Source organism: Agelaius phoeniceus, chromosome 25 (assembly GCF_051311805.1).
Source record: "Agelaius phoeniceus isolate bAgePho1 chromosome 25, bAgePho1.hap1, whole genome shotgun sequence".
NCBI classification, from domain to species: domain Eukaryota; kingdom Metazoa; phylum Chordata; class Aves; order Passeriformes; family Icteridae; genus Agelaius; species Agelaius phoeniceus.
This window is the reverse complement of record NC_135289.1, coordinates 6,533,644-6,544,587: the sequence shown is the minus strand read 5'-3', so window position 1 is coordinate 6,544,587 and position 10,944 is coordinate 6,533,644. Positions and strand designations below refer to the sequence as shown.

The 10,944-nt window shown below is 59.8% G+C and overlaps 1 protein-coding gene across 1 annotated transcript; it reads right to left on the bottom strand.

Annotated features, from left to right (window-relative positions):
• Positions 1-536: 536 nt before the first annotated feature.
• TNNT2 (troponin T2, cardiac type) lies at positions 537-10,572 on the bottom strand. Its single transcript, XM_054648725.2, has 17 exons — positions 10,535-10,572; positions 9,571-9,581; positions 9,437-9,454; positions 8,352-8,381; positions 7,137-7,193; positions 6,552-6,584; positions 6,029-6,064; positions 5,763-5,784; positions 4,831-4,891; positions 4,610-4,726; positions 3,932-4,009; positions 3,727-3,837; positions 3,285-3,394; positions 2,580-2,670; positions 2,113-2,153; positions 1,438-1,443; positions 537-651 (listed from the first exon to the last, which is right to left on the bottom strand). The coding sequence occupies exons 1-17, from the start codon at positions 10,570-10,572 to the stop codon at positions 603-605; spliced, it is 909 nt and encodes a 302-aa protein (XP_054504700.1). The 3' UTR covers positions 537-602.
• Positions 10,573-10,944: the final 372 nt, after the last annotated feature.

Genomic DNA, 10,944 nt, shown 5'->3' with positions numbered 1-10,944 from the left:
CAGGAACATGCAGAGGAGGCAAACACAGCTGGTCAGAGCCTTTAGCAAGAGCTGGAAATAGGAATGGAAATAGCCTGGAAGGTGAGTTAGTGACTATTCCATGGGCCAAGAGGCTTTGGAAGCAGTGCCCCTGTCCATGGTGTCCCACAGGGGACCAGAGAGGAGCCAGTAGGGCTCTGGTACAGCAAAAGCAGAGCAGAAGTGGCCGTGACGAGGATTGCCCCAAGGTGCAGCAGGAAAAGCAGCTCAGAGCACTGAGGTGTGTCACCAAACCTGCCAAGGACAGTAGCTGAGATGGTGCTGGGAGGCACAGGGACAGTGGCGTGGGGGGTCCTGGGTGGTTGCTGTGACCTCTCACAGCCTGGGCAGCAGGTGGGCAACTCCTGGAGCTGTGCTGAGCCTGTGTCCCCTGGATCAGAGCCTCAGGATGGAGACCACACCTGCACCCCCTCAGCACCTCTTTATTTACAGACACAACAACACTGGGGGGTGGAGATGGGACACTCCTGAGGCCTCTGCCCCCTGGAATCCCCACTCCTGCAGCCAGGGCTCTGTGCAGCCACTGCAGCTCCTGAGGCTTGGCCTCCTCTCTCCCTGAGCCTCTACTTCCTTCGGCTGCCCACCATGGTCTTCCCACGGGCACCCTTGGATCTGCAAGGGAAGAGGAACAGCACGTGCAAAAAGGCATCAGTGACCACATAGGGAGGAGGAGGTGGGTGCTGTCAGTGGTCCTGCAGCCTTTTCCCGTTGGAAACTGCCCTGGGGTCTCCACTGGCCCCACGTAAACCTTGGGACCTGAGCCAAAGAGCCTTGGGACTCCCTGGGAGCAAGCTCATGCAGTTGCCAGGTGATTCTTAGGACCTGCCATTTCCCTCCCATGTTTCTCCCCCCCAAGAATCGTTCCAAGAAGAATGGACAAGTTGCATCTGTGGCTGCAGAGGGATAAAAGCAGCTGCAGGATCCTTCAGGAACCAGCCCACGGCTCGCCCTAACCAGCACAGGGGAGCACAGAGGAGGAGGTTTGGGTGGGCAGTGAAGGGCATTTCTGGCTGCCAGTCCTTGGGACTGCCTCATCCCTGAGCCCTGCTTCTGCCCTGGGGTCCTGGTGTCCCTGCCACACACATGGAGTGGGACACACACAGTGCTCCTGTGCAGAGACACACACAGAGCTCCTGTGCAGGGACACACACACACAAACACACACAAACACACAGCTCCTGTGCAGGGACACACAAACACACAAACACACACACACACAAACACACACACACACAGCACCTGTGCAAGGGACACACACACACAAACACACACACACAGCACCTGTGCAAGGGACACACACACATACAAACACACAGCTCCTGTGCAGGGACACACACACAGAGCACAGAGCTCCTGTGCAGGGGGACACACACAGCCCTCAGAAGTGCCTGTACTCACCCTTTGCTGCAGGATCATGCCATGGTGGGGCAGGAGAGAAGAGAGACCTGGTGTAAGTTGGGTGGGAGCTGCTGCCCCTGACACACGGGGTGGGCTGAGCACCTCCCACATGAGGGGGAAGTGGGATGGGGATGTGAGAGCACTGGGGTGCTCCTGGGAATAGGGGTCAAACAGCCTCTCCCACCCTCCTACAAAGGGTTCCCCAGCCACGTGCAGGGACCATGGGCACAGGGACAGGTTCCTCTGGCCTTGTGGGCCTGCACAAATCCCACAGCCCATGGGACTTCTCCTGCTAGACAAGCTGGGATCTCCAGCAGCTTCCTGAGATGCTGGGCAGGGCCCCTGCAGGGAGGGGGTGCTGGAGACTGAAGGACCCCAGAGGGCACAAAGCTTCCCATGCAGAGGTAAGTTCTCCCTGGGGTCCATCCCCTGCCAAGGTCTCTGGGGAGGGGGGAGCTGGTGGCAGTGGGACCATGGAGGTCCATCAGGGGCAGAAGGGCAGGGATTGAGATCCTGGGACAGACCTGCAGGTTCAGGAATGCTGGGCACCAGCAAGACCAGAGGCAGGAGGGGGAAAGGGAGGAGGTGGTTTAGCAAGGGATATCCATAGGGAGGGAGCTGGAGAACAGGGAGCTGGAAGGACAGGAGATGGAGGAGGGATGGGCAGCCACTTACACTTTCTGGTGGTCACTGATGCGGTTTCGAAGAACATTGATCTGCAAGAAAAAATGGTGAATGGTGAGGTCTGGCAAGAAAAAGCTGCAGGTGGATGGTGAGGTCTGACAAGAAACCCCAGGCTGGGGACAAGGGCTGGCTGAAGATGCATCACTGCTCTCTTTTTCCCAGCAGTTTTTCTGTGGGGTTTAGAATCCCAGAATCCCAAGATGGTTGGGGTTGGAAGGAACCTTCAAGCCCATCTCATTCTATCTCCTGCCATGGGCAGGAGCACCTTCCACTGTCCCAGGTTGCTCAGGGCTCCATCCTGCCTGGCCTGTGATGCATTTGCCCTGTGGTGTTGCCAGGTACACGTCCCCAGGAGCTGGGAGATCACTTGCACACCCCAGCTCATCCCCTGGCTGGGAAGCAGAAGGAGCAGTCAGGAACACAGAGGGTGGACAAATCACAGAGGCCCTGGGGCTCACCTCGTATTTCTGCCGCTTGAACTTCTCCTGCAGGTCAAATTTCTCAGCCTCCAGGTCATGGATGTTCTGCCACAGCTCCTTGGCCTTGTCCCTGCAGGAAGAGCCAGCTGAGGACAGTGCAGGGAAGGGCTGTGCTCCCAGGGAGCTCAGCAGGGATGGGGCACTGATGCCAACCCCTCATCTGCTCCCAGGGATGGGGCTCAGGAGGCTCCCAGACAGGGAGGCAGGCAGTGAGTTCAGGACAAGAGCCACGGGGGAGGTCAGTACATATGGGGACACACATCCCACCCGTGTGACCCTGGCTCCCCAGGACACCCCTGTGTCACCCGTGTGACCCTGGCTCCTCAGGACACCCCTGTGTCACCTGTGTGACCCTGGCTCCCCAGGACACCCCTGTGTCACCTGTGTGACCCTGGCTCCCCAGGACACCCCTGTGTCACCCGTGTGACCCTGGCTCCCTCTCATGGCTGGTGCCATCAGTTGCAGCCCGGCCATGGTGGCCCTGCACAGCCTTGGAGCCCGTGTCCCCCACGGCGTGTCACAGCCCATCCCCAGCTGTGCCATCCCCCTCAGCTGGAAGCCCCAGAGAGCTGTCCCCAGTCCAGGATCCTGCCCAGGAGCTGTCCCCAGTCCGGGATCCTGCCCAGGAGCTGTCCCCAGCCTGGGATCCTGCCCTGGCCATCCCTCCTGCCAGCCTGTGCTCACCTGAGCTTGTCCTCACTGAGGTGGTCGATGTTCAGGGGCTTCCGTCGCTCACTGAGGATCTTCTTCTTCTTTTCCCGCTCTGTTTGCTTCTTCCCACCCTTTTTCTCTGACTGAGGAAACCATCAATCCACTGGAGAGAAGGAAGTCTGCCCAGCCTTTGCTCTCCCCCATCCCCAGTTTTGCACCCAACACCCTCAGCTTTTGGGACTCCATGAGGTCCTTGAGGACATTTTGGCAACAGTGGACAAGACACCTTGTCCTTGTCCCCATCCCTGTCCCTGAGGCAAGGCTGGAGCTGCACATCTGCAGAGCAGAGCTGAGCTCGGTTCCCTGTCCCTCCTGCCTCTAAAGCCCCAGTGTCACATGGATGAGGCCAGCCCATGGCCAAGCCCTCCCCAGGAGCAACAGCGGCTCCATCACAGCCCCTTGGAGAGGGTCCCACCTTCTGCATGTATCCCCCAAAGTGCAGCATGTTGGAGAACGCCTTCTTCTTCCGCGCCTCCTCCTCCGCCCTCTTCCGCGCCTCCTCTTCCTCCTTGCGAGCTCTTTCCTCCTGCCAGGGTCAGAAGGCGGTCAGCAGTGGATGGATGGACAGACAGCTCGTGTCCCCAGGCCCTTGCCAGGCCGCATTTCCAGAGGGCACTCACGGCCATGCGGGCCTGGCGCTCCTTCTCCCGCTCGCTGCGGATCCGCTGCTGCTCCGCCCGCTCCGCTCGCCGCTGCTCCTGCACAGGGAGGGGACCTGGGCTTGGACACCGCCAGGAATCTGCATCCTCTCTGCTCCCAGGGACAGACCCCGGACCCCGAGAGCCCTGAGAGCCCCAGGGGAGCCCGGGGACAGTGACCCGGGGAGAGGTGCATCGGCACCGGGCACTGCAGCACCACCGGGGGCTTCCCAGCGAGCGGGGACAGGAAAGGAATGGCTGGAGCTGTGCCAGGGGAGGGGCAGGCTGGAGATCAGGAAAGGTTCTTCCCCAGAAGGTGCTGGCACTGCCCAGGCTCCCCAGGGAATGGGCACAGCCCCGAGGCTGCCAGAGCTCCAGGAGTGTTTGGGCAGCGCTGCCAGGGATGCCCAGGATGGGATTGTTGGGGTGTCTGTGCAGGGCCAGGGGTTGGACTGAGTGATCCCTGTGGGTCCCTTCCAGCTCAGGGAATTTTATGGTGTGCAGGCACTGGGGCTCATAGAAATCTGGTTCAACCCTCAGGCTCTCTCCTGCAGGGCCAGGGGTGTCCCAGGTCTGCCAGGACTGTGGGGAGGGGACAGTGGCTGAGTGCCCACAGGGACCAGGTGGCAACAGCCAGAGAGGGGAAGGCTGAACACGTACAATCCTGTCCTTGAGGGACAGCAGCTCCTCTTCCTCCTTCTTCCTGCTCTCAAAGTGGGCTTCGATGAGGGCCTGCAGCTCGTTCAGGTCCTTCTCCATGCGCTTGCGGTGAATGTCCTGCAGCAGGCACAGACAGCCAGGGCCTGCAGCAGCTGCCAGACACTGAGGGGGAGCAGAGGGAGGGCAGCACCCCCAGGGGTGGGAACTGGGCCATAACTTACATCAAAATCCAGTCTCTCGCCATCTGGGATCTTGGGGGGCACCAGGTTGGGCATGAAGACCCTGCAGTGGAGGGGGAGCTGGAGCACGAGGGGGCTGCAGCAGGTCTGGGACAGCACGTGCCCTCCACCCATCCCACCCCCTGAGCCCCCCGGGGTGCAGAGTGGCCACAGCTGGAGGAGTGCAATGCATCCTGCTGGAGGTGCCAGCTGGGCAGCCCCAGAGGAAGACCTGTGGCATTCCCTGGAAACGCTCCCAGGTGCCTGCATGGCTGGAATAACCCTGCAAGCTGCAGACAGCGTGGCCAGGGCCCTTTGCCAGCCCCCTGCTCCCCCCAAAGGGCACTGTGTGCTCTGTGTGACCTGGCACAGGCAGCTGGAGCCTTCCTCCTGTGGGGCTTGAGGGAGGGCAGGAGATGCCCAGCAGGGGCACAAAGGGATGAAGGGATGATGATGGCTGAGGGCAGATCTGCCTCCCACACTGCAGAATCCCAGGGGCCCAGGAGGACCCCCCAGGTTTCCTGCAATGGTTCACAGTCCTGCTCCCTCCGGGTCAGTCCCTGGCACTCCTGGAAACATGTGCCTCATGCCAGCCATAGCCTGGGGTCTGTGTCCCACACTGGGGTGCTCACACACACACACACACACACACACACACACACACACACTTCTGTCACCTGCAGGGTCACAGGGCCGCTGAGCTTCTCCCAGGGAATGTACAAAATGCTTCAGAACTGCCTAAAGACCTCGTTCTCAGGGTCCCCTTCATGGGCTGCGTTTTGCTGTCGTTTCTCTCCCTTTTCTCTCCATACCCCAGTCCCACCCTGCCCTGGAGGCTCCCTGTGCCCTGTCCTTTATGGACCAGGCTCTGTCACACGGAGCCTCTGCCCTGGCATGGCTCAGACCTTGCCCCAGGGAAACCCTGCCACACTTACTTGGGTTTTGGCTTCGATTCACCTGCAGGTCCCAGGAGCAGCACAGAAAGACAAGGTCAGTGTCACCGAGGGGTTTCCTGTCACACCTTGAGCCAAGCCCGCCCTGAGCTGAGCCCTCCCTCTCTCCACAGCAGCGGGGGCTTCCCAGGGACCCCCCCAGCAGTGAGGTGCCAGCCCTGTGCCACACGGTGTGCCCAGGCACAGCTGGTGCTGCTGGCTGAGCAGGGAACCCCCAGGCAGGAGGAGGAACGAGGGTGATACTTCACCTTCCCCGGGCTCCTGCTCCCGCTCTCCCTCTCCACCTGTGGAAAACACGATGCTTTGTGTCCCCGTGGCCAGTCCTGCCCAGGGACACTCTGGGGGGCTGTCCCCCTCTTTCCCACGCTTGTCCCCACTGCAAACCCCGGCTGCATCCCTGCAGGATGAATGGGGGGAGAGCAGCCCCTGAGGGACACCCCTCACTCACAGGGTGGCCAGGAGAGCCCCAGGTGCTCTCAGGAGGAATCCAGACAAGTTTTGCAGAAGCTCAGGCTGGAAAAGCAGCAGTGCCTCTCTCTCCTCCTCTATTTTGGGTGAATTTCTGCCAGAGGCAGCACAAATCCATCCCTCCTGCTGCCCCTGTCCTGCTGGGGGATGTGGCCAGGGTAGCTCTGCCCCTTTTACCACAAATTGTCCCTTTGGTAGTGAATAAATTCAGCACCAAAACCTCGTTACAAGGGCCCAGTGTCTCAGGGGAATGGGATCAGGACTGAAATGGCCAAACCCATCTCTCCTCTGCTCCTGCTTTACCTTCTCCTGCTGCTTTCGTTTCATCTTCTTGTTCTGTTTAAAAGCAATGGGAGACATGAGCACCCCTGGGTGAGGGCAGCCACACCCCCAGCACAGAGGGGTCCCAGCACCCTGACTTGGGGTCACAGCCAGGATCTGAGCCTGCCCCAGCAGAGGGGACAGCACAGGGTCATACACCATGCCCCAAAGCCACCTCGTGAAACCCAGTGCTCTTTTGATGATCAGACACATCAGAGCTCAAGCCCAGCTCTGGAAACCCCCTCTAAGGCAATGGACCCCTTGGTGAGCCAGGCTGAGCCCATTTTTGGCATTATTTTAGAGGGCTGGACACAGCCACCAGCAGCAAGAACCATTTGTATTTCAGGTATTTCATCACCATTTCATGTTTGTAGGGCCCAGACAGAGCAGGGAAGGGCATCTCAGTTTGACACCCCCTTACTGCACACCAGATCTGGGGGAGCTGCCCCTCTGTGCTGATGTCCCCCTGTCACAGCCCCGCTGGCACATCCCAGTCCCCAGCTGGCAGCCCTGGAGCAGAGCATGGCCCAGCCAAGCCAAGGAGCTCCTGGCATAGCCCCCACTCACCTTCTGCCTTGGCTTCTGTGGTCTCCTCCTCCACCTCCTCTACCTGCTCCTCCTGACCTGTGCAGGGAGGGCAGAGTGAGCACAGCAGTGTTCCTGCAGCTCCTCACATCTATCCCTGCAGCTCCTTACACTTATCCCTGCAGCTCCTCACTCTTATCCCTTGCAGCTCCTCACATTTATCCCTGCAGCTCCTCACATCTATCCCTGCAGCTCCTCACCCTTATCCCTTGCAGCTCCTCACTCTTTTCCCTGCAGCTCCTCACATCTATCCCTGCAGCTCCTCACTCTTATCCCTGCAGCTCCTCACTCTTATCCCTGCAGCTCCTCACATTTATCCCTGCAGCTCCTGACATTTATCCCTGCAGCTCCTCACATTTATCCCTGCAGCTCCTGACGTTTATCCCTGCAGCTCCTGATATTTATCCCTGCAGCTCCTGACATTTATCCCTGCAGCTCCTCACGTCTATCCCTGCAGCTCCTCACGTCTATCCCTGCAGCTCCTCACGTTTATCCCTGCAGGTCCTCACGTTTATCCCTGCAGCTCCTGACATTTATCCCTGCAGCTCCTCACATTTATCCCTGCAGCTCCTCACATCTATCCCTGCTTTGGGACAGAGCCCAGAGGGACCTGGGCAGCTGCAGTGGCTTGGAAGCAAAGGGCTCCTTTCTAACCTTACCCCAGGGCTGCCTGCGCTCCTCAGGGCAAAACCCCCTAAAATTAGTGAAATGCAAGGATTTATCGCTACCTCCTGCCTTGTCCCTCATCCCCTCTCACGCTGCCAATCCCTCACAGCCCAGGAAGGAAGGAGGGATCCCCATGGCTCTGCTCTAGCAGGGAGCTCCAGGGGTGGCTGAGGACGCTTTGTGACACTGCTGGAGCCTTTTTCCACTGGAGGGAGCAGCGTCCCCACGGGATTCCCCCAGCGGAGCCAGAGCGATGCTGTGCCCTGGGAGCACCCGCGGGGCCACAGCCACACAGAGGGGAAGGAAAAGATGACAGCAAAGACAGCAAACCACAGCTGGCAGATATAAGAGACAAGGCACAGACAGAGGATGGACACACAGCACAGCAGGGCACGGGAGGAGTGCAGGAAGAAGAGAGAGAAGTGGAAGAATGAAAGAAAACCATTCCCCAACCAGGGAGAGTCAGAACACATGGACCCAGGAGTTCTCCCGAGAGCAGAGAGAGGAAATAATGAAAGGTGCAATAACTACCGTCGTCTTCCTCTATCCATTCTTCCTCTTCTGAGCCAGGGAGGAGGGAAGGAATAAGCACAGGGATTAGTTGGGTGCCACAGAGGTTGGGCGTGCGTGAGATGAGGACTGGAGCACAGCAGGAGCTTCCCCCTGCACCTCTCTTTGCTTTTACACTTGGAGTGTTTTGTCTGGCAGAGCCCTAGAGCAGCCAGAGGCCCAGCCCAGCCCAGCCCAGCCTAACTCGGCCCGGGTCAGCTCAGCCCAGCCCGGCCCAGCTCGGCCCAGCTCAGCCCAGCCTGGCCCGGCCCAGCTCAGCCCGGCCCAGCCCAGCCCAGCTCAGCCTCAGCCTCAGCCCAGCCCAGCCCAGCCCGGCCTGGCCCAGCTCAGCCCGGCCCAGCTCAGCCTCAGCCCGGCCCAGCTCAGCCCGGCCCAGCTCAGCCTCAGCCCAGCCCAGCCCAGCCCGGCCCAGCTCAGCCTCAGCCCAGCCCAGCCCAGCCCGGCCCAGCTCAGCCTCAGCCCAGCCCAGCCCAGCCCGGCCCAGCTCAGCCTCAGCCCAGCCCAGCCCAACCCAGCCCAGCCCAGCCCGGCCCAGCTCAGCCTCAGCCCAGCCTAACTCGGCCCAGGTCAGCTCAGCCCAGCTCGGCCCAGCCTGGCCCAGCCCAACCCGGCCCAGCACAGCCCAGCCTGGCCCGGCCCAGCCCGGCCCAGCCCAGCTCAGCCCAGCCCAGCCCAGCTCAGCCCAGCTCAGCCCAGCCCAGGTCCTTTGTCCCCATCAGGCTGAGGCAGTGGCAGTTTGAGCTTGGCAAGGCTGTCACACGCTCAGCAGAGGCTCCAGCTCCCGCTGGGATATTGGGATCACCCCTCAGTCCACACCCATGTCCAGCATTGCCAGCCCTGGTTTGAGGCACTGACAAAAGAGATCCTGAGAAAATTCAGACTGGTTTTGATCCTACTGATGATGTTTCAGGTGCAGGCATCTCAAACATGGTCACATCGGCCTTTCCTGGACATGATTTGCCCAGTGCAGCCCAGGAGCTGACCCCCAACCCCCCAGCAAAACACTGAAGCATTTGGCTCTTGGTCCTTGCAGGTGCAGCTCCTACCTTCCTCCACGCACTCCTCTTCAGTGAGCACACAGGGCACAGACAGAGAGAAGGGAAAGAAGCCTCAGGTTATTGGAGTTTCGCTGATCAGTTTTTGGCCTCAGGGCAGCTGCAGGTGCTCCATGTCCTCTTACCTTCCTGCTCCCTGCAAAGCACAACAGGAATTTAGAGTCACATTGAGCTGCTGGAACGGGGCCATCAGTGAGGCTGAGGTGAGTTTGGGACTCCTCAAGGCTGGCTCCCCTGTCTCACAGCACAGGCCATGGCTGCTGGGGGGCTGGCAGGTGGCACTGGGGACAGGGACAAGGCCCAGGTCACCCTGCAGGCTCTGGAGAGCAGGGCCTGAAGGTCCGGACTGGCACTTCGACAGTGGTCAGGGCACCCCCCCCATTTTGCAGCATGAGAAGATGAATGACCTTGGCCTGTAATCCCAGAAATGGGAATCTCACATCCCACCTTTGCCCCCAAGTCCTTCCCTGGCCATGGGGGAGATGCCTGTCCCAGGGGGACAGATTGGTGACACACACGAGTCTGGTGTGGCACTGAAACACCAGAGGGTTCAGGTCCCTTCTCTGCTGGTGGATGAGCAGTGGGAGCTGTGTTGGAGCTCACCCCTATAACCCAGCCCCATCTCTCCAGGATGTGCCTCCATCAGCAGAAGCTGCTCTCAAATCTGGGCCTTGGAGAGTGATGCTCTGCATGGGGCAGCAGGACCCCAGCAGCAGCAGATTGGATTTCCCATTTCCCCACTGACTCTTGGGTTTTCCCATCTCTGTCCCACACATTGAGACTGCAGCATTTTTAATTCAGCAATCATCCTTGTCCTGCCTGTGGCTGTGGATACAACTCCCCACACAAACTGCCCCTGCTGGGGTCAGGCACACAAACTGTGTGTGTGAATTCAGAAATCAAACCTTGTCCTGCCCATAGCTGTGGATACAAACTGCCCCTGCTGGGGTCAGGCACTGCCAAGGCAGAGGGGCACAGGCTGGGGGTCCATGGTGGGTGCTGGGTAACAATGAGAGCCCCTCCAAGCAATGCTGCAGTGGGAAAATGGGAACAGGGAGAAAGAAAGGGGGTTAAAACCACCCCACTTACTGCTCATACTCCTCGGTGACCTCCTCCGTGTCTGACATCCCTGGTTCTCTGGCAGAGTTGGAGGCAGATTGGAAAAAGTGAGGGTTAGAAGTGAGATAAGGGCTAGCACAGCCTGTCCCTCAGCACCAGGACATGGGCACAGCGATGCTGCCTCTCTCCAAAGCACTTGGAGCTCCCAGCTGTCCCCAGCCAGGCTGTGACAGTGTTATCTCAGCAGAGATAAGGTGCCTGCCCCCCCATCCCAGGATCACAGCATGCCCCAAACAGGAGGCAGGAGGTTGGACACAACCTCTGTGGCACTGATAACTCTGTCAGGAGCATGTCCAGGGCACTCAGCCCCCTGGCCCAGCCCTCTCAGGGGCTGTGTTTGCTCAGGGGACAGGAAAATCACCCCATTGCAGTGTTCAGCT

Excerpts from the sequence above, each read along its gene's own strand:
- TNNT2 (XM_054648725.2), bottom strand. The coding sequence starts at position 10,572 with ATGTCAGACACGGAGGAGGTCACCGAGGAGTATGAGCA. Across the intron at positions 7,194-8,351 it reads ATGGATAGAGGAAGACGACG|GTCAGGAGGAGCAGGTAGAG; the intron begins GTAGTTATTGCA and ends CTCCCTGCACAG. Across the intron at positions 4,892-5,762 it reads GAATCGAAGCCAAAACCCAA|GGTCTTCATGCCCAACCTGG; the intron begins GTAAGTGTGGCA and ends CCTCCACTGCAG.